Source organism: Perissodus microlepis, chromosome 23, assembly GCF_051167445.1.
Source record: "Perissodus microlepis isolate ML-2025 ecotype Zambia chromosome 23, ASM5116744v1, whole genome shotgun sequence".
Taxonomy (NCBI): domain Eukaryota; kingdom Metazoa; phylum Chordata; class Actinopteri; order Cichliformes; family Cichlidae; genus Perissodus; species Perissodus microlepis.
Genome location: NC_140482.1, coordinates 29,523,842 through 29,547,122, shown reverse-complemented (window position 1 = coordinate 29,547,122; position 23,281 = coordinate 29,523,842). Strand labels below are relative to the sequence as shown.

Below are 23,281 nucleotides of genomic sequence, written 5' to 3'. Positions count from 1 at the left end.
TAAACATGTTAAACTAACTGAAGTTGTCCTACCTTAAGGGCACACATGTTCTTCAGCATCACGTCGCCAATCCTCTGGTAGTCTCCTTTGACATGAGCATTTGAACGCCCCTCCCTTAGGAAAAACAAACAAAAACAAAACACATGTACGGAGTTTATCTTATCAGTGAAGCTCCTGCCTGATGAGATGGTGTTTCTCTCACTCTCAAACACAGAACTTTTTAAATTGCAATTACGTCACTCCCCAATTACGAAATCCAACTTCCAAGGTACATTGAACACCCACAACCAGAAGCACCTACCAGAGAGCCAGTCTCTGGTCCAATTCCTTCAGGAAACCTCGGTGGAACTCGTAGATGGGGTCGATGTTGGAGAACAGGAGGGTCATCAGGCCTTCGGGCATGGCGTTTTCTTTGATCACAGCACTACGGAACCACTGGGAGCAGCCAAACGCAAAAGTCCCGTTAGTACATGGGTGTGAATGAAAACGACAAGTCTGGTTTAACGCTTGCTGATGCTGAAGAAAAGTGTCCCAACTCTTCTTCACAGCATCCTTCCCAAAAGAATATCTTGTCTCTAGGCAGTTATTTAGGCAGCAATTCTGAAGAAGGATAAACTTTATGTCTCAGTAACCATGAAAATACACTGCATGTGTTGAATCCCCAGTGAAACCTGATTGCAAAAAATTCAAGTTTAGTAAAATTTGCAAAGTTTGCATGTGCAAAGTTTCATCACAGCTTCATTAACCATCAATCCAAAGCACTGCTCACGCCACCAGAGCCCTGAACAAAGGCCATGCTAATTCACACTATGCTAGAAAAAGTACATGTTGACTACAAGCATAAATGCCTTTAAGGGGAGCAGTGTTACAACACATCTGGCTTTCTGAGATTTCATTCTGATGCCAGTGTCCGTCTCTCTCCCTCACTTATCGCCCGATCGTCATATATTGGTACAGAATTAAAAGCATGAGGATATTATTATTCCAAAACTTGAAATTCAACCTATGAAAGCACCTCACGCTGACTCACTATACATTAAGGAGAAATGGGAAAGTGAGTGTGTTCGTAAGATTAGCCAAAACTATTCTACAAACAATGGTATGGCATTTAAAATAAAAGGCCTTCTATTTCTTTATTGGACTTCAGAAAATATAAATTATAGGGTTTGATGCCAGTTTCGCATCTTAAGGACTGAAGGCTGAATTACCCAGTAATATAAAAACCCCAAGAAAAACATCCAAAACAATTAGCATCATCAATATGCAACACACTGAGTTAAACTCCATTTTACACATGGAAACACTGCGTGTGCATGTATTATGCAAAATAATACCATGTTAATAGAAGTTCATGCATGCATGACCCAGCAGAGCTACACAATTTCAGATTGATTACCCATTTTTGCTCCTACAGCTTTTGTTTATTATATGTATTATGTATATTTCTTATTGATTTTGTCCAAATGTCCTTAAAGTTTCAAAAGAAAAACTTACCACAGTGATGACCTCGAGGTCCTTCAGGTATGTTCGCTCTGTGGTCAGAATCTCTTTGGCAATGAAATAGGCCTTATCGGTGGGATATCGCTGTGGTGAGAGACATCAGTTAACACTCGTGCTGTCAAAAATAAAACTCAAAACTTTTAAGCAAAACTAACTTTCCCTCCACTGAAAAAACAAACAGGAAAAAACAACACCCCCCAAAATCCTCCCATCCCATTGTTAATTAGAGGGACTGACTGACAGAGTGTGTACTCTGTGCTTTAGGGTTGTGAGGCAGGTTGTTGGAAGGATTGGCATGTAAGAGGTGTACCTTCCTCCTGCCTTCCTCCTCCTCCTCTAGCCTGGCATTGCTGCCCACCTCGCTCAGGATGGGGCTTTGCAGGGGCGACGGGGTCTGGCCCGGCAGGCTCAGGTTCGACATCTGGAAGGAGGGCGACAGGCAGAGGGGACCTTTGGAGGGGACGGGGGAGAGCTGAGGGCTGTCCACCACTGAATCTGTGGAAGAGGGAAAATTAAAATGATAAAATGCTTATCTTTATATCACCTTATATTATGTCAGATTTCAGTAAAAGGATAAAAACAAAGACGGGTTAAAAAAAAAAAAAAAACTAATTACACAGATTAAACATGAGCTTTTCAGGGCGGAGCTTAAGACAACCAAGACCTCTGCGTGTAGTTGACCTCCTTCAGAAACTGTATGCAACTATTAAAATTGATCTTCATCCAAACCATTTTTTCCACCCCTAAATTATCTCATTTCCTATTAAAGACAAAACAAAGCCACAGATTCTAACAAATCCAAGTTCATCACACACAAGCCACAAATAAAGGGAAGGCAACAAAGGCAAGTAATAGTTCCCACATTTTCCCCCTCCTGCCCTGGCTTCAAACGCCCTCTACGAGGAAGGCAAACGACAAATAGTAACCTACACAGGCTCTATTCACGGCAGAGAACCGGCTCTGCTGCTTTTGTTCTGCACAGAAAATCAGGAGACAAAACAAGCAGATGAAACGGCAGGCCATTATCTTAACCGAGTCATGGGTCACCACAGCTGTTCTTCCACTTCTATTAGAGAGGGGGGGTGGGGAAGGCTGGGAGGAGAAGAAGAAAAAAAAAAAAAAAAAAAAAAAAAAAAAAAAAAAGACAGCTCCACGACTCACTACTCGACCCGGAAATAATTGCTCATGCAAAGAGTTATCAGGAATGCGGCCTGTCTGGAGGGCAAACAGTTGTTTATAGTTTATTTGAAGTGCCCCCACCACAGGGACTGACACGAGGGGAGGAGAGGGAGCGGACGTCGGGCTCCACAGCGGGAGGATGGGGGTTTGCTGTGGAATGACTTGGCACAAGGCCCGTCCAAACAGAGAGCGCGAGCACACACACACACACACACACACACACACACACACACACACTCGCACTCAGCTGGAATGAGGTTGAGGAATCTTGTGTACAAGTCCGACCCAACCCCCAACAGCATGTGCGTCTGTTGCCTCAAATATGACGGAAAACTGCTGTATATCGAATTCTTCCTCTAATAACGTTAGCAGGATCCCTGGAGTGTCATGCGATACACTCGGAACACACCAGGGAGTGGTGTCAGTGTAGGATATTAATGAGTCAATGCAAACATTTTGGCTGAATGACAGATTTGTGAGCAATAAAAAACTGATTTGTAGTTGTTCCTGCAACTAAAACACAGTCAGGATACAGCAGCAGATATATTATATGCAACATACATAAACTTCATCCTCCGCGTTCTTGACCATTAAGCTAATACCAAAAGGGTTTGTGTTCCACCATTACTACTCCTTTGAGTTTAATCTGCAACTTTAAAGAATTTTAAGTCTGACATTCATGGTACCCAAAAGTGATTACTTTATTCTTTAAAGTAAAAACATACAAAACATTAAGTACAGGCTGTTTATGATTAGTAAAAATATACATGTTCAGGATTAAGGTGTGATTACTTGGTGTCTAAGTGCAGGTTAGCTGGTTATAATTGTCAGCTAGTCGTTAATGAAAACTTTAGTTAAGTGGGAAGAATCACATGGTAGAAAAAAATAAAAATAAAGAGCCATCAAGACAAATCCTTCAGATCAGAAAACTCTGAAGCAAAATACGATTTCTCCATGGTGACACAGAAACACCCGTCCACACCCGTGACTGCAGAGTCTGCAGAAACACTTTGGGTGTGTTTTGCCCATCCTTCAAAATGACAATGAGGACAGATGAGATTTATCCATTTGGTGTCTACTGATTACAAAAAAATAAAGACAAAAAACTGCATTGAGGTGCAAGTGCTGCACACAAAAAGGAGATTCTGTAAAATGTACAGAAAAATCAAGTAGAATTGAGTTCGGGCACATTAAAGAGATGAAAATCAAAGCTTGTATCATCGTCATCTTAGTTGGGTTAAATGTAGAATCAGCCCTTACAAATCCTTACACCAGATATATCTCAGTCGAGCAAACATTACAGAGAAATATTCTGTCCACACTGATGTGTTAATAACCCGACATGCCTGGATTTTTCCTATAAAATTACTTAGAAATGTGCAAAAAAACCTGTTTCCTAAAAAAAGTGATCAAAAGGATTTCCTGTAAGTTTTTAGGTCTGATCAAATGTTTGAAAAGGTGCTTCATTGCTCTGCTTTCATTTGTTAATCAAGAAGTTTAAAACACTAAAGCCTTACATACAAACAGGTGATACATTCATTCTGTAGAAAGTGGTGCTAACGGCGCACTTAATGGCTCATCAGTACACCGTTTACATTCTTTTTTTTCTCATGTTGAGCTGAGTTAAAATGTTAGCTGGTGTTGGCTTTGTAAAAATATAATTATATAGACATTCTAAACCTATCAAAACAAAAGAAAACTACCACAGCTGGGGATTTTGGGATGTGAACAATGCTGACTTTCGCCAGCAGGTGGCAGCGAGGTACAAGAGGGGGCAGGCAAAAAAAAAAAAAAAAGGAAGAAAAAAAAAAAAAAAAGATTTAATGGCATGCCCTGTGTTTTTTTTTATTTTTATTTTTAAAAAGGGGGGGCTTTAATATTCATTTAAACAGGAACTAATATTGGTTTCATTTTTCAGCCCTGAGATTAGACACAGATTACCATCTACCAGAAAACTACACTGCCCAGTAAGTGCCAGATATTATTTTTAAAAACAAACAAGTAGTTAAGAAGTTAAATGCTTGTTAAGTACTTTAAGTACATTTAGCTCATTTTTATTCCAACCTGTAGGTCAGGACAGAATTTTTTTTTAAAAAGTAGAAAATTATTAAAAAGTAGAAAATTATTAAAAATTCTGCATTACTTACAAGCTTAAATTATCTGAAACCATCATCTCAAGTGATCAACTTTACACACAGAAGAATAACTTTTCCATTAAAGACTCACTATTCAAGTGGAAGGTAATTTGGATAACTTGTCCTATGCTAATGTGTACATTAGCGTTTTAACAGAAGTCATGTTGTGTCTTAAAAAGATAAAGCTTCCAAAATAAATGCTTTTTTCCAAAATGCATTTCAATATTTTCTCTTAAAAAGCTAAATGTTACAGAGAAGACAACTGTAAAAGAGATATGGCATTCGAGGCTCTCGTAAAAATAAGAGCCAAATTCCAAGAGAAGATAGGAGTGATGTTAAAAATAAAAGAACCTCCTCAACCAGACAAGGCAGGAAATAAAAACTAAGATTATAGCACTGCCTGTAACTAAAGTGTGTATGGGGAAGGTTAAAGTGAAATGATGTGGTGTCTTCACTGAGAAGCCTCAAAGTTCAGGTGATGGCGATGATGATGAAGAAGAACCCATCTTTTTCAACAACTACAAACATGCTTTAAGTGCTGGTTAAATGGTGAAATGTGCTGAATTATGCTTCAGTAGGAAATCTGCCATGTAGCCAAAAACTCCTCTTAACCTTTCACATAACCAGACGTGCACCTCTTGAGAAATGCAGCCCGCAGAGACTGATGTGGAAGGTTATGGTGTAGGGTTAAGAGGAGTTTCCGGTTACCACACAGATTTCCCGCTGAAGCATAATTCAGGTAATATAATGTTATCTCTACATTTGGACAGCCCTAGACTGTCTTCAAGTGCTTTACATTTTAACATGTGGGGATCCAGAGGGGTCTGCTAGTGTCAGAGCCTGCAGATTGTGACACTGCAGGAGGAACCCCTCGATTCCACTGTTCCCCGTCAAAGGATTGCTATAAAATAGGTTCTGCTCAGGGGGAAGGACGCTGTCAGAGCCCCAGTCGGAGTCTGAATCTGAGCTACCGTTCCCTGAACCCTCTGTGGCAGTGGGCGGGTAGCTGAGCTGCTCCAGCTGCTCCACCAGGTCACTGAACTGCACCGCGGAGCTGCTCTCCGAGCGCACAGAGTACGCTGGAAAGTTGACCATGGAGCTGGCCTCCGACTGGATGTCAGACCCAGGCAGGCGAAGCGAGGAGGTGTCAGCTCCTCCGAAGCCCACTGACATGGACTCCCCTGCAGAGCTGAGCCCCAGGTTATCCAAGGAGCTGCACTCTGAGCGGTTGTTAACCAAAGAACTAGTCTCAGAGTGACCTACAATACTGTCAGGGAAGGGATTGGGGTTCCCATTCAGATCTTCTATTCCCACACTAAAGAGCCGGTTTTTGCTAAGCTCAGGTTCCTCCATTAAATCAAAGTTATCTACTTTATCCTCCAGCCCATAAGAGTAGGCCTCAACACCCCCGCCATAGAAGGAAATTTCAGTGGGATCATCATCAATGAACTCCTCAGTAACCTGTAGTGGTGAGCTGGACAATGAGAACATGGGGTTCTGTTTAGTACGCAAAAGCTCCGCCTCAAAAGCCTCAGGTGTAAAAAACCCCGTCCTCTTCCCTCCACCCCACTTGGCCCCACGCTCATTATCCTCATTGCCATTTTTGGAGGGCTGTGACTGAGCGGTGCCACTCTCTGAACACACAAACAAGGGGCTGCAGTGTCCTGCTGCCTGATTGCTGGGGGCACCTTGAAAAGCGTAGGGTGACGGGGAAGTAGGCTTGATGGGCTCTTCCTTCGGAGGGCTGGGGGGTCTGGTGGCTTGCAGAGGGGACTGAAGCTGCTGCTGAGAAGGTGCTGGAGACTGACTCAGTGCGGTCAAAGGCTGGGGCTGAGGTTGGCGTTCTGTTAGCGGGAAAACGCTAGGGATGTGCATTGACTGGAAAGTCACGGCTGCGGAGGAAGACGAGCCCGGGAACCTGAGACTGTCATTGAATGAAAAGCTCTGGAAAAAAACAAAGCAACACAGAAGAGACACAAAAAAAAATACAAAACCAGAGAGGACAGCAGAAAGAGATAAAGAGAGAAAAAGATCTGTGTTAGCTTATCCATTAAATACAAATCTATGGCTGTATTAGCACCACATGTTGCAGTATTTACCTGTTTTGGCACATCGGTTGCGAGGGATCGAGCCGACATTCTTACTTTACTGTTCCTTCTGAAAGAAAATAAGATCTCCATGTCATCTTGTAACAATTACCGTTATGATTTTATGCAGATTTCTCTTCCAGTGGATGCTTAAGAAGAATTAGAAAGAAACGGCTTCTTTGTGTTAAATTGTGTGTCTAAACTCAAACACACATACCTCTGGTAAGGGGTTCGCTTTGCTCCATTTTCCCTGACATATTCCACAAGCTGCTTCTGGGTCCTTCCACTGGCAGAAAGAGTTTTAATTAAACCACTTCAATGTACTAAACCAGTAACAGTGACACATGGCATTATTTTTATGTCTTTAGTCAATACCTGTATCTGAAAGAGGAGCCTCTAGTGAAAAGGACAGCTTTGGATTTGGGCTGTGGGTGGTCAAACAGTCGGAAGAATGAGTGGTACTCAACGCAGATCTTCCAGAAGACTTTGCACTGGTCTCGACTGCCCATCAAAAATTCAAGAGTGTCCTGATGGGGGCCCTAAAACAAAGATTAATAAGAAGCAGAATGCATACAGCCATCTGGTCTCAGTCTCAGTGTATATGAAATCTAAGATTGAAGGACACTGACAAAACTTACATGGACTTCTGGGTGAAGCTTGATCAGGAAACGTTTTCTTTTGAAGCTCAGTTTGCGAATCTTGGACCAGTTGAAGGTATTTATTTTTGTGTGGCCCTGACAGAGAAATACAGGTGGAATAAAAGACAGACACAATCATCAGTAACACTGTTAGGATATATGGACAAGGAAGACATTTGGATTTAGAGCAGCAGTCACCTGAAAAACCTGCAGGCCCATGTGAGCGACAGAGAGGTTGATCTTGGTGCCTTCGCGATCAGCTGCTGGGTGGAAGCGGACGCCGTACATTTCCAGTTTACGGGCGATCTCTAGGATCTGGAAGTCTGATTCAGCAGGAGTCTGCCCCCTGGTATCAACAACATAACAGAAGTTATTAATACTCACTGTAACAGCAGGTCCTCTACGTGCTGTTCTTACAGTGCACAGGTGGAAGGGTTCCTCTCAGTGGTCCACTGACAGGTTCAGATTTATGTGCACATAAATAAACCCTTTTTTTGGCTCTACGTTCTGTGTAACGTGCTGGCTTTATACGCAGTAGATTTAACAAAAAGAAGGAAAAAGAGATACTATGATGGGCCTAATGTAGAGTAGGGCCCGCCACAGATTTGTTTCCTGCCAAATTCAATAAATAAAAATTACTGATGTGTTTCAGTGAAGGAACTGAGACCTCCCAAATAATTGCATTAGCACTGTGAACACGCTAGATGCCAATTACAGCCCATTATGGCTTGTTTAGCACAAAGACAATGCCTCTGTTAATCATAGTCAGTGCTTACACTACAGATTACAGCCAAGCAGCTCAATCGCATTTGTTGCAACAAAATTGGGAGATGAGCTAAAAAAAATTTCAGCGCAGGGTCAATAGAATCACAGTCACCGACTCAGCCGTGACGCTGTCATTCAATCCAAAGGTACAATTTTGATCAGGCGGAAGTAAAACTGTAAATGTCAAATTTACTGATATGAATGTGAAGTCGTTTTGTGTTAACAGTGTTCCCACGTAGCTTCAGTCCTTGGGAACACCATTTTTAGCTTTCTGGCTGTTACCGATTAAACTTGGGTGTTTAAAATACAAAGCCTATTGCCAGAGGGCTTAAAACGCTGCTTTTTAAAAATCTTCCCATCCGTGTAGTGAAATGATTAAAAAAAATAAATCATTTTGTAGTATCTCATGTAGTGTTTGTAATTTAGCAACTTTGAGTTGCTCTAGATCACTTGTATAAACACACCAACATGTCACTTTACGGTCTTGTGATTCACATCTTCCCTTAATCAAATTAACTGTCTACCCCATTAATTTATTAAATTATTTCTCATCAAGTTGGGCAATAATCATCTACAGCATTCAAAGTGTTTGGTTTAACACTACAATATATTTACGTACAGTTAAAGAATAAAAAATAAAGTTACCACATAAAATTGAAACAGAGCACGACAGCATGAACTTTAGAGCGAGCAGCGAGACCTTAAATCCCTTATAATTTCGAGGATTTTAGTCATCTAAAAATGGTGTGATTACAACCAAACAGCATGTTAGGAAGACATATCCATCCAATCATCACAGTCTTCTAATTTTGTTCATCTGTTAAGCAGTTAAATCTCCTTAGGGCCCTCCCCTGCCCTACTGGCCTTATGGCTAATAGACCGGCCAGAGCAAAGGATTAGTCCAGGGAGCTCGTTGCTTGTGCTTCCACGCTGGCAACCAAGGGAAGATTAGCAAAAGTCTTTAGAGCTGCCTAACACACTGGGTTGAAAAGAGTCCCCATTGGCCACAGGATAGCACTGCTTTAGCATGGGAGCCAATGGTGGGAAAAGTGGAGTGAGAGGTTTTGTAACACGCTGAAAACTGGGAAAAACCCTCACTGTGGTTTGTTTAGCAAGAACACTCAATAGTCACACTTCATTGACCTCATTACAGTAAACCGTGTTGAACATCATTAAAAGAAAAAGAAAAAAAGTGCACTGCGCCTGGGTGCTAAAGTTTCAAGATCAGTTTTCAGGAAATGATTATTTATTCGAGCTCATCCAGAAACAAACACCTGAACAAATAAACATGTTGAATAAGTCTCCAGCATCTTCCTACATAAGGGACTTATTTCTTTATAGTCGTACAAGGCTGGTTGAGGGCGGTCACACTAACAAATTGTTTTCACACATGAATTTTAAGCTATTTCGGGCGAATATGTGGGGTTTTTTTCCTCCCCACATTTACTAGTGGCACACAGCAGGAACTGGCATGCTTGAGAGGAGTTTGCACTGCTGGAAATACTCTGTGGGGCTGTCTGGGTAACGCATGCAGCAGGGACAACATGATTCCTAAATGTAGCAGTGAAGCCTCAAACATGCTCCTCTATCAGATGTTTTGTAGAAGAGTTCAGGGCTACAGTGCAGTGGAAGAATGGCTACAGACAGCCAAACATGAGTAATCACGTGGGATGGTTTTATGTAAAACTTAGGAAGTGACATTTAAACACATTTTTATGCCCAAATAGCTGGAACCCATTTAGAGAACGGGACAAAATAACCAAGAAACTTTATACTCAACATGCTGGAGTGTTTAGTCAAATGCTGAACACTCACAGTGACTCTTTTCAGAATGGTTTAGGCATGTCTGAATAAAACCAGGGAGACACAGTAATGCAGAAACTCAGATGTCTGAAAGAAGCAACACTTAACAGGCTGATGCGGGTGTTACAGTTTCCACATCAGCGACCACTTCTGTCTGAGTGACGTAAATTTAGTCATCAAGCAGAGAGCGCAAGGCTCCGTCTGCACGCTCCGTCTTTAGGCAGACTTGGAAAGAGACAATACAACATAATGACTGCTTGCCTGTGGTGACTGCAGCTGTCTGTTTGCAGCTGAGTATAACCCCTGCCTGTCAAACCAACAAGGCTATGCATCCCATGTCTTATATAGGCCAATGGTACGTTCCATACAAGATGCATCTGGATTTTTGGGGCTCACTGCTTTGGTTTTGTTTACTTTGCAGAAATGCGTTTCACAAACAGTCACACAGCCTTGATGCGGATTCTGCAACATGCGCTGCAGACAGCACAGAGCGCATTATAAAAACACAGCCAGAGTCCATCTGCTGGAAAAATTGTGCGATAACAGTCTTACACAAAGCATACTTCTCAGCATGTTTCAATATTAGAACACGTACACGCCGATAATGACAACATGTGTCGCCAGCGGTGAGCTATGATCACCGACTGCTGGGTTGAAGCAGGGGGAAAGGAGCTAAAATGGCTTGTTTCAGATAGACGATCGACTGTAGGGTAACCCAGTACAAGATAAAAGAAACAAAACCTTTTTGCTGTGACTCATGCAAAGCTCCACAAGAAGAAAAGGTCTAAATAAATGAGCCAGTACTACAGTACTTGCTGTGCATGTGCAGTTTTAAGAGGAAAAGCTAAAATCATTTGTTTAATCTGAAGCTTGCATCTCATCTGCCAGTGAAATAAACCCGTTCTATTTTTCATCTACCAGTATGAAAATTCAGCTTCTTATCATCCATACCAATCATGGTATCACAGTGATCGTTTGCATTTCCCCTGCATCCTCACTGCAGGCCAATCTAACAAACCCACAATATGATGGCAATGCCTGGAAGCGACTTCGATGTCACAGTTAACTTGTTTCAAATCACCTCAACATGTGGTCATCTGGAGAAAATAATGAATTGCATTTATTCTCAGAAGTGCACAGTCAGCAGCTGCAACAGAACAATCTGCAGGCGGCTGGTCTACCGTGAGAGCCGCTACGTGACCGTCTGAAGAAGCTGAAAGTCTGGCTGACTTTAATTTTGGTAATGACATCAGGAACGAAGCTCGCATCCTCGTTTATGTTTACAGGTCAGATTCAAGTATTCTGAGTGCGCGAGGAATGCGAGAAAGGAAAGCAGCCTTAAACCGAACTACAGGAGTCAGACGGTTAGAGCAATTTGGAAAAGAGGGAGAAAGATTTCACTTAAGACAAAAAGGCAAAACTTACAGGTGCCTGCGATGGAGCTCCATGATCCGTTCTTGTACTTTCTCTTGGTAAGGTAACAGCTTGTTTATCCTCAGGTATTCCCTGTCTGCTGTGTCATCGTAGTCGCCGATCTCCGCTGTGATTTATGGAGAGAAAACGAAGCGAGACTACGCTCATTTCAGGTTTTAACAGAATGTTTCTATTCTTTTGTGACCTGTAGATTTGCTGTTACTTTAGATTATAGCTCACAAATTATTCCCTACACAATTTGCTGCAAATTACCATAAGAATTGCTTTTTGAATCTAGACACTTGCGCTTTCTCATCTGGTCTCTTAACACCGTTTTACCATGAGGTTTTTAAAGACCTTTAAGAGGAGGTATAACACACTGAACCCTGGGAATTTTTTTTTTTTTTTTTTTTTTATTTATTTTTTTACAGAGTATAAGAAAATACTGAAAAGAACATTTTAAGATCTGCGGTTTCTGTGAACAGGATTATGTTCTGAAACAAATCGAGCAGACCAGTTACTAGAGATTTTACAAGTGCTCTTACTACTGCATAATTTAATTTAGTCTGATAACACTGTCGGCTTTAACAAAAACAGAAAGAACCTACATTGGACAAGGTGAGAGGCCAGCAGGGCACCAGTATTTTCTGTGCAGATCAACCTGCCCTCCATCAGATCCCTTTTCATTTGCAGGGAGAATAAATACCTAAAGGAGAGGGGGGGAAAAAAGCATACACACACACACACACACACACTTAGTGTCCATCTATTTATGTTCATGAGAAGTAAATAAGCACAAACTAAGCTCATCATGGATTAAGCATCTTTAGGAACCTTAAGTGCCATTTAAACAAATAACTCTTGGAAAAACAAGGATCACAAAGTTTTTAACTGCAGAAAAAGTAATTTTAAAGACGACAAATACTCAAATCCTGAAAAGCATAACAGAGCTTCTAAAAAAGAGGAAGAAAAAACAGAAACCATGTTCCTCAAGCTCCTCATACAGGTAGAGATAAAAGTGATATTCAAAAGGAAATTACAGTCACTGACCTGGTGTACTCCTCCTGCAGCTGACCCGGATCGGGGGGAAAGAATTTCACTGACAGTCTAAAAAGTGTATTTGCTGGTCCTGTAAATGCACAAGCAGATTATCAATGCCCAAAACACTTTTTATTAAGTGGATTCAGAGCTAAGAATCAGCCTCACTTACTTCTGACTTGTTTTGAAATGGGTTTTGTGGGTTCCAGCCAAACCTAAAGAGAAAAAAACAAAAAAAAAACAAATAAAAATAACAGAACATAATGTGGACTGTAACTTTGACAGGTGGTGGCAGGATAACTTCAGTGACTCCCTTGTAACACAGCGACTGTTTGCTGCATCAGCCCCATTTGAAACAGAAGAGAGATGTCACAATGCTGTTGGCAAAACACTGGCTTCAGTGTAGGAGGCTGCTCAAGCCGTACATCTGGGGCTGATTGAGGGAGGAATGCGCTCGATCCAGACAGATATACTGAGAAATTGGTATCAGCTGATTGCTGCCTGAATTCTACTCAATTCGTAGTCACACATGTGCCAGTTTGTATATAAATTTCTATTAAAAATGGAAAAAAAAGCTTTCTGGTTTCTGCTTCTACTCCAATTCTACTGGCTAACCACACTTGAGCAGGCTTTGGTAAATGGTCAGTGTAGAGCGTAAAAGAGGGATTACATTTGCCAAAACATTCCTGAAACCATCAGCTATCGTCTGATGTTGTTTTAAGTTTAAAAACAAATAAATACCTAAATAAAAACCATCTGCATTTGACCTGGATATCCCATAGCTACACTTGAACTTTAAAAAAAAAAAAAAAAAAAAAACTACCCACAAAGACAGACTAGTAGCAATGTGCTGGTCGAGGAATGTCACTGAAATTTAGAAAACATTGGGGACATCAACTATAAGGACAACATTAAAGTTAGCGTCAAGCCAACTACACAACCACTACGCAATCAGTGATGGGTGTATTCCAAGTATTGATTTCCCAAACATGTAATAAGCAAACCCTCCAAACACACTAGCTTTTCAAATGTGCCAATTTGAGGCTTATTCTCGTCTTACTCTGCAGCACTGAATATCTGAGGATTTTGGACTGTTTTCACAGCTTGTTTTGGTACGTCATTTAAAATCCCATGGTGCAGTGGTTTACACATTTGTCTAACAAGCAAAATATGCCCAGATTGATTTTGGGAGGAGACATAAACCCCTTAGTGTTGCATGAGGAAGGCCATCCAGTGTAAAAATCTGCCAAATCAAGCAGGATTTAGAAACTTCAGATATGTAGTGCCATCATGAAATTTGCGGGCGACTACTCCTTAAACGATACCTGAACGCCACTTTGACCATTTTCCCTTCAAAGTCACCTTGTTCACCTGGAGACCTTTTCAGGTTCTGCTACCTTTCTGAAGTCACTCCTGTTTGAAAAGTTGTACATTTTGGATTTCATCCAAGTTCTCAAATGTTGTGCAGACAGCAAACAACAACAATTCGACTTTGATGCCCGGGATCATCGCTGGTGATCAAACTGCAGTCCACAAGATGTTCGTGGAAGAGTCTGCAGTGCATGAGCAAGATTGACGCTATTAACCCTCTCCCCATAAGTCACAGGACTTGTTTAGTTCTGCTTTAACACCCTTTGGCATCTGGTGGAGAAGATTCTATATAAGCAGAAGTAAAACAATCAAACCAATGCTATTCACATGAAGTGCCTCTCATTGACTTCCACACATTTCCATTACAGCCATTAAATGCAAGTTTAATGGATGTAGAGGAGATCAGGTGAGCAACACAGAGCCTCAAGATCAACGAGACTGAACAGGACCTCTGGAGTGATATAGAAACAGCAGAGGTGCACACAGGGGGTGACCCCGTGGGACAGATTAGCCCAATTTAAATTGGTTTTTGGTTTTATGAGTACCGAATTCAGTCCTCACAGCTGGGAAGCTTTAACAAAGCGAATGATTCAGGACTCAGATGATTAATCATGAAAACATTTTCCAATTATTTGTTAAACTCTCAATATATTATTATTCTTCTGAGTAAGAGCTTCCTGAACGATGAAATAACTGATGAGGACACAGCAGCTACTCCCAAAAGAATCTCAGTGTGTGCCCTGCTGGGTTACCGACAGTTCATGACATCAGCTGCAGCTAAGCTTCCTTCATATGCTCAGTAAAAATTCACTATGTGTAAAAGATTTAGTTTGTTAATGGAAGAAGCTCCTTTAAAAACCAGACTGCAGAGCAGCAAATGTAGTGTATACTTAAACACGGTATAGTTTTCAGTCCTCGGGCAGCTGAGCGTACATGAGCAAAGAGGCCGGTGCGTCTTATTAAACAACACTGGCCTCATTCTCTTTGAAGAAGATATATAGTGGGCTCCATAACTCCTCTCTGCTGCTTTACAAAAACTTCTAGGTGGTCTTGAATTCCACTTATGTTTCTGGAAGAGTAAAACAATGGAAAGTCTGACATGTGTATATGAGCACTGCTGCCAGACAAGTTAAAAATATTCCAAAGTTATATACTACTCAAGTCCAGAGAAAACACTACCTCACTGTTTGCATTGCTGAAGAAGAGCAACTAATGACTTATAAGTCCATGTTGTTCCCCGAATGCCCATCCTGTTGTCATCAAGCATTTAAAAAAAAGTTTGCCTCAACCAATCAGTGCGCAAGTCAGCTCCTCCATGTCCAATGTGTCCGCTTCAAACAGGAAATAGAGATGTACGTACCCAGTTCATCTGCATGTTCTGAAACTCGAGGCCAAAGTAATCACTCTCTATGAGGTTGCCTCTGTGGAAAACCTCAGAGAGAAGGATCTGTCCAAGAGCCTTTGGCTGAAAGAAAAAAAGAAAAAGAAAAGCAGAAGAATTTCATCACTATGTCAACACAAAGATTTCAGAAGTTCTGTGACAATAGATCTTATGAGCTTTATGAGAAGCGAAAGTGCATTGCTTTAAATGACAAAATATTCACAAAGATTCCACAGATGGCGAGCATCATCAAAAACTAATTTCAACTAAGCCCGAAGAGACCGAGGACACGCTTGTGTTCAAAGCGAGCGCTGAATAAATGCCGTCTGCCTGTGTGGTGCAGAAAATATTCGCAGCTGTAAATGATCCACTCCATTGTGTGTTTTATGGTTGCGTATGTTCCATCTGTCGATTTAAATACTTTTCTCGACTTGGATGAGTGTCTGAGCTTACTGTACTTCGCCGTTTATCTGGGCCTGAGAAATGTGCATGCGGGAATTCTGCACAAGTTTACCATCTCAATGCTCTGGGGTTTGCTTTCACTAAATGAAGAACTAATTACTATGTATGAAGAACACACTGCACTTGAGGTTTGGAATCCTAGCTTGCGACTTTTTGAGAAAATTATAGCCTGAAACATCTGGTTGCAATGTAAAATAGTATTTTTAAAAGCCTTATAAAAAGTACTGCTTTGCATTGGCTAAAGTAAAGGATTACAACTCAAAGCACGCCAGGAGATTTACTGTAGTCGGTCTTTTCATTACTTTGATACAATCACATGTTCTGCATTCAGAAAATCTATAAATTGCAGGTGAAACCTACTGACACAACATCCATAAATTTAGGAATCTCTTGTAAAATTCCCCCTTTTTCCACACATTCAAGGTATCTGATTCCAGCTGACCTCAAACGGAGAACAAAAAACGGTGTGTTAAAATACTTTGTCTGGGCTGCCTTTGAGTACAGGCCAAACATACGATCCAGACAACGTCAGCGAGATTTTTTACGCAACGACTCGGGAGCCAAATGTAAGGAACGCTTTGAGGTATTTTGTCAATTTCACTCATTCAGTGAGTGCTTCATTAACAAAGTTATTAGAGCAAAACCAAATCTTCCCTGTAGTTAGACAATGTTTCCATACACTAATCCTCATTTCTTCTCAGTGTTCTTGAGGTTTACCATGTACACCTCATCCTGTTATAAGTCGGGGGAAATTCAGTCTAACCAGCAAACAAAGTTTGAAACCACACTGTCAAACAGCTACAATCAGCCTAATCACCACACGATTAATGTTTAGGTTTAATCAAACAGAACTGAGGCCGCTAGTTCGACAAGAAACCCAGAAGCAGTTGGCAGGTTTGACCTGCTGAGGATTATGTTCTCAATGCAGTAGCCATGAGCAAACTACTTAATGCTATCTTTTTTTTCTTGGCACTTTGTCATTGTGTTACTCATTAACCCTCTGCTGGAATTGTGAACGTGTGTTTTAAGAGCACAGTAAGATCAAACTTTGACATGTAGCATTATCTTTTACAGTCAGACAGGGAGGGATAGCATTTTCTCATTGACCCAGCTAGCCTCTTTGCTAGCTGCCAGGTGAAGCCAGGCAGCTAGCAAAGAGGAAAGGGTACAACTACTGCACATCATAAGAAAGTTCTTTGCAGCATCACTGCAGTGAAATTCCATGTAGCCCACAGATAATATTTTCCCCTCAACCAACTTCCTCTTATGCTGTCCAATTTGGCTTATCTCTCTGTGAAGTCACTGTTTACTTTGTGGGCACACACTTAAATGTTGGCAACCCTGCAGCAGTTTAAGTACAGCTAAAGTATTTTACAGTGGAACAACAAAAAAAAGAAAGATAAAAGTAGATGTTATGAAAAATGCCTGAATTTAAAAGTTTATAAACTACAAATATAAATTGGCCAATAATGTACCAAAAGCAAAAATTTTGGTACAAAAGCAGTCTTCAAGTTCAGACAACTCCAAGAAGCAACCACGGTACGAATGAAGTTTTACACTACACAGACATCAGAGTTAAACGTCTTAAAAATGAAATGGACTTTTAGTCGCGGTTGCCAATAAATCCATATTTTAGCTGTTGAATCACATGACTCATTCTTTTGGAAGGGCCTGGAATCTAAACTGGTTCCAAACTGTCCAATCCATTTGAATTGTTTGCCTCTGAGCTTATCAGCTCCTTTATCAGTGCTGGCTTTTTTTTTCCTGACAGTTGAACATTGCAACACTGTGACATCAGTATCATAGTGGTGGAGCTTTTGCACACCTGAGTCATATGCAAGCCTTTAAAAGAAACACTATTTGAGTTCTCAGAGTCATAGATAAGAAAACAATTGTACCGACCTGTGAAGGCCTCTGACACAGAAAACTGAGTCGAAACTAAATGGCATGGGCATATCCAGCCCCGTTTCTAGATATAAATATCTTTTGAAAGCATGAAAATCTACTACCAAAATTGGCCGAACTGATTAAAAGTAATCCAAATTTACTTTGCTGTTTAACTCCACCTTTAAATGTAATTTATCAGTTCTTCTTTGCCGCTAATGTATCATAAACCAATGGGCGGCACCGCAGAAGCCCTCCTGGCATCTTAAGTAAAGTCACATCTGTGATGTGACAGCGAGATCATGCAGAGTTTGTTCACACCCTACTTGTGGTGTGGACCACAGTCTCATCTCCACACCAACATTAAGGCAGGTCAATGGGTCACCCAATCAAGCTCCAAAAGCAGCGGGGGATTATGGCAAACAGATGTTTCTCTGGAAGACAAATCTCCCCTTGTTTGTGTGTGTGCGCTGGGAGCAGGGGTGAGTACAAGTAAAAGCTTAAAAAAAACAGCCTGCTATAGGAGAGGACTGCCTTTCTCATGCACAGAGAATTTCAAGGGGGGGGGGGAATGAAAAAAAATACAGGTGCAATTCAAAAATGCAGGGATTTGTTGTACCTTGCATGACAGGTTAAACACTGTTTAAAGATCACGGTGAAAGGCAGAGGGCTCTAGCAGAACCTCCCACTGACAGCAGGGGTGTGTTGGGGCTTGCATTTGCCACAGTGGGAGGTACGCTGTCATTTTTCACGGTGGTATACATTTTGACGTTAAACAGGTTCTTCGATGGATTTTATAACTGAATGGTAATTTCCCTTCTTCTCGCTGCCTGGCTTTAGGACACGCCCGTGGACAGCTGGCAGTCATGTTGTTTGTTGACAAATCAACTCTGGAAGGTGGTAATCGGGATCAGATGTTTTACAGAGTACCTTCTGCTCAAGTCACCTGTGTAACCCAGATAATTTACAGCCTCGGCTTGGCGTTTAAAAGATGAGGGGAGAAAAGGAGAAAAAAAAAAAATCTCGGTAGGTGGATCCTCCTTAGGTGGTGGTAAATTACTCCCTGCAGCAGGAAAGATTACCATAACAGTAAGAGCAGAGAGGAGTTGTTTGAGGTATTTAACAAGAAGTCCTTCAAGGCACAGCCATTAGATAGTTTAGCCACTTCAGTACACAGTGGGGTAGCGTGAGTGCTTTGTGGGGATGAGAGCCGAATGCTTCTCAGCCTGTGTTTGGTATGAAGAACAAGATTACTGCTTTTGTGAGCATGTCCGCGTAACCGACGCCACAGATGATAAACTGACCACAGATAACAAACTGAGATACACCACTCTGATATTACTTTATCCAAATTCCCTTTGGAAGAAAGTCTTTCCACTGGACAACCATCTTACAACACTTCCAGGAACTTATTTAGCTATCCATTTCAAACCATTATCTAAATTGACTTTAATTTCGAACATCACGCAACATAAAAACTGCATGCATAGAATCACTAGTGAGATCAGATGGGAAAAAACTCTTAAAAATCTTTGCTTTTTCAGCTTTTTTTGCTCCCAAAATAAGGTTTTAAAGTGTTTTTCCTCGATCTTGCAATCTCTTGTTAATGCCAGAAACTTCCACACAATTTAAATAAATAAAAATCTGTGTCCCCCCCCCTCACAACACACAAAACAATTATTCATTAAAAATCCATGTAAAAATGTCTCTAAAGAAATGACAATCTGAATAAATAACACTCTGGGCCAGAGGAAAATTGTGTATTGTTCACTTTAGTGTAAACCATCCATTTTAAAGGATAATTAAACACTTTGTTGCATTTCACACTGACTGCATCGTTGCAAGAACGGCTCACAGATGAAACAGGACTTTAAAGCACACATCACGGTTGAATTACACTGTTTGAGTTATCTAGTTAGTCCAAATGTGATTTCAGGGACAGGCCAGGGGGGTTTGGAATTCCTCGGCCCAACTTTCGACAGGGCTTCACTCCTGACTGTGTCCCCTTCCCCCACCACCTCGGCTCAAACTTTGTACTGGCCATGACTGCTCCCTCTGAACTGCCCCTCTTGGTTGTCAACCTTGCTATTTATGTGCTTGTTTGCTAACACTAAAGCAAAGCCTGCCTGGATTCCCTCCCACCAGCACCCTGACTATAAACGCATTTTCACACAGCTAGGTTCCACAACCCACTCTCTGCCCTTTTTTTTTTTTTGCAAGTTTTAAGCTGGAAGTTAAGGCCAGCAAAGGGGCTGGCTGTGCTGGATAAAAGAGGCCTGTGTTTCCCCTGCCCCGCTGGCCCAGCCTCCCTGTCCAGAAACCACAAGGCTGAGCTTTCTCCTGTGCTGGGTGGCTGTGGGAGGGGTCTGTGGACAAGAGTCGTGCAAGCAAATGTCTGCTGATGATGACCCGTGTCAGGTAACTGCAGCAGAGGAAGGCCAGCAGATCAAAGACTGATCTGATTCGACTGTCTTAGGTCCAGGCTAAAGACATTATATGGCCAGAAATACACACACCTTCGCACGCAATATGATTTTACAGTTCAGAGTTATCACACGTAATGAAAGATGTGATGTAACGGTAAAGAAATAAATATGGAGAATGACAGCTGATATTCTAGGAATGCACCAATATATCAGCAGAATATTGTAATCATAAGACGTCAAATCTATAAATTGTGTGGCATCTACATTTTAAAAGCACAACGCAAAGCAGAAACACTCCAAAAATGTTCCCATACATTTATCCCCCCTAACTCACAGAGAGAAACCACACAAAACAAAGCAGAAAACAAGAACATCTATATCAAGCAAATTTGCACAATGGATGAATCCCTTGTGGCTTTCCTGCGTGTAATTTTGAGTGAAGTGTATTTTTGCTTCACTGTACAGTAAGAGGGGCAGTAAATGGCAGGTGATGGAGACTGTACACAAGATATTTGGGCAGCTGAGCAACCAAAACGCCACAATGAGGGGAGGCAGTTACTTGAAGGCCACAACCATGGCAAACATTCCACACTGCAATTTTGTATCTATTTTTGCACACGGACTCCACGAGGGAGAAAAAAATATATAATTAAAAGCATAGGAAAAGTTGTGCTGGCTCAATCAGTTCTCTTTGAAGTGACTGTGGACAGATAGAGCACAAACTGAGCGCACATTTCTGATGCGTTTAGCTGAGCAACCATTCAATACACAAGGATAAAAACTATTCACCCACCAGCCCACGATTCCTCACAATGAATGAACAGAAATATTAAGCAGTGAACAACAGAGCCTCTCAGAGGCCATCTTGTTCCTGGTAAACTCCAGTCTGCTTGACAACAGCACTACCGTCATTCTCTTTTTGCAGCCATGTATTTCGGTCTGCCACCTCCTATCAACACCACGTGCGGAGCCGCGCTGAACTCAGACCTCAGTCAGCCTGTCAGAACTCAGGGAACAACATTTTCTTGAGACCAATTAAATTTTCTTCAGACTGAACAGCACACAGGTCTGCTTCCATGCAAGTCTAACATATGCCCGTTACGCTCTATTAGCTTAAGACTTTGAGACAACATATGGTGCATAAGATTATGAAACGTCTGCCTCAGCAGTACTCCTGAACTGCAACTCTTGTGGCTACACAAGGATTTAGGATACACACAGGAAAGTATAAATATACAAACCTATTCGAACACAATTAGCAGCTGCCAGGTCTTCTTATTACACTTCACCATCAACCAGCCACTGAATTGAGCATTTAATCATTGTACAGACTCTACTTAGATTTGTTTTCCCCTTCACATAAAAAGCCAGGAAGCATGCTCTGATAGAGTGGCTTCCTTATTGCTTCCTTTTGGCCTTCTCGGTGACTCCTGCTGCAACTTGGCAAGTAGACATGGCAAAGCAGAGTCACAGCATGGATCTCAAAGTTTGTTCAACAGCGAGTATTTAAATGGGATCAACTTCTCTAAAGTAATTCCAATGAAAAGAAGAAAACAAAAGCAAGAATATTTGGCTAGGATTTATACACTGTATGTGATGACTGTGAGTAACCAAATGCTTCTGTAAAATTTAGACTTCGTAAATCCCCCCCCCCAAAAAAAGAATTATTAAAAACAACCCAGAAAGACCAGACTCCTAACTTTTAATACCTACTCCTTCGGAAGTCAAGCTTTAGGGACAGTAAAGAGAACTGCTACCACTTGGACCTGGAGCAGAAATCACAGCCAAGAAACCAAGAGGCGCCCTGCTGAGTTACACTAAGTTGCCCCAATAAGAAGCCTTAAAGAGGAAGGGATTTCAGCACCAAAGCCATGTGGCAGCTGTCACCAAGACACACAGACACACACAAACCAGGGCGACCAAGGCCTCCAAGGTAAGATGGAGCCTTCTGTGGAGCAATCCGGAGACATATTTTAAGTAAACAAACGAGGATGCACGAACCACACACAGTAGAACCTACTTCTATATCAAAGAACTCCTGAGAGTCGTCCAGCCCCTGCACACGGATCTGTATTCCTCTGCCTTGGCTTATTCTCCTGTTGACCATGTTGCCACTGAGACTCTGGCCTGGCTCCAGAGTGCTGATCCCAGCATTGAACTGGGCTCCCAGTCTTGTGCCAGGGGTCTGCAGGACCCTGTATGAACCTTCTATCTCCCCCATTCCAGCTCAGGGAAACGCTCCTGCAAATTCAGAAAGCAACAAACATTAACACAAAACTTCCACTGATCAAATATTTTCTTTGTTCTAAGGACAAACTATTTGGGCATAAAAAAACAAAACAAACAAACAAAAACAGTCCAAACAGCTTCCTTTAACTGCGAAGTTGCGAAGCTGTTTACGCACACCTGAGGCTCATTCATAGGAAATGTACCGCATTACGCTGACATACAGAAGACCATAAAGTAATACTGACCCAAAGCATTTATATTTACCCTCAAGCAGAAGTGCAGGTTGGCACAAAAGAGGGCCTAACATACGAAAAGAACCGATGGCGCACCGATTTTGCGCTTCATGTGGGGCCCAAAAATCCCACCAAGACGTAAACCGCGTTTACAGCAACACTTAAAGCCAGAAAAGCTTTCGGGGAAAGCATGAGGAATGTTTAAGGTGAGGTTTGTTTTCTTGATGAGAAACTGAACTCAGTGGATTCCAGTGTACGGTCGAGAACCGAAGCTAAGTTAATTATCTTAACCGAGAATTAGATCCGAAAAAGTCGCCACACGAGAAAACAAAAAGGAAATTTGCTCAAAAGCGGTTTTAAACTTACCGTTCTGCCCGAAATGAAACTAAACGCTAAAAGTTTGAAAAGCCGAAGAGGACACTACTCCGCTCCATGGTCGTCGTCAGCCAAACGAGTGCGCACTCAACAGCGGTTTATCATTGGCTACAGCAGAGCCGTCTGTCCTGCCATTGGTTCAAATGTGGCTAAGGATCGTAGGCAGGAGAGCCAAGATATACTTTCTTCTACTTTAAATGGCTTTCACGGATGGAGAAGAAGAAACTCACCAGTCGGAATATTTCTTTTACGAGAGTAATGTTGCAAAAAGTAAATGGGGATTTGCGCCAAGAGTCAAAGTCGATAATAAGAAGTGTTTTATATCATTAGTTTGGTCTGATTTGACCCACAAAGCGAAACTG

The 23,281-nt window shown here is 41.6% G+C and overlaps 1 protein-coding gene across 2 annotated transcripts in view; it reads right to left on the bottom strand.

Annotated features, from left to right (window-relative positions):
* Positions 1-23,036, bottom strand: part of farp2 (FERM, RhoGEF and pleckstrin domain protein 2) — a 30,452-nt gene extending 7,416 nt beyond the window's left edge. Inside the window, exons 1-17 of one of the 2 annotated variants that reach the window (XM_084920933.1) lie at positions 22,911-23,036; positions 22,103-22,323; positions 15,290-15,394; positions 12,731-12,773; positions 12,571-12,649; positions 12,129-12,226; positions 11,533-11,647; positions 7,738-7,885; positions 7,540-7,635; positions 7,277-7,440; positions 7,119-7,187; positions 6,914-6,971; positions 6,503-6,758; positions 1,811-1,995; positions 1,495-1,584; positions 302-435; positions 33-114 (exon numbers count right to left, since the gene is read on the bottom strand). In XM_084920933.1, the coding sequence (XP_084777059.1) occupies positions 33-114; positions 302-435; positions 1,495-1,584; positions 1,811-1,995; positions 6,503-6,758; positions 6,914-6,971; positions 7,119-7,187; positions 7,277-7,440; positions 7,540-7,635; positions 7,738-7,885; positions 11,533-11,647; positions 12,129-12,226; positions 12,571-12,649; positions 12,731-12,773; positions 15,290-15,394; positions 22,103-22,303 (1,923 nt within the window). In that variant the 5' untranslated portion in view covers positions 22,304-22,323; positions 22,911-23,036. The remainder of the gene's footprint in view (positions 1-32; positions 115-301; positions 436-1,494; positions 1,585-1,810; positions 1,996-6,502; positions 6,759-6,913; positions 6,972-7,118; positions 7,188-7,276; positions 7,441-7,539; positions 7,636-7,737; positions 7,886-11,532; positions 11,648-12,128; positions 12,227-12,570; positions 12,650-12,730; positions 12,774-15,289; positions 15,395-22,102; positions 22,324-22,910) is intronic. The other variant, XM_084920934.1, reaches the window with a different exon arrangement.
* Positions 23,037-23,281: the final 245 nt, after the last annotated feature.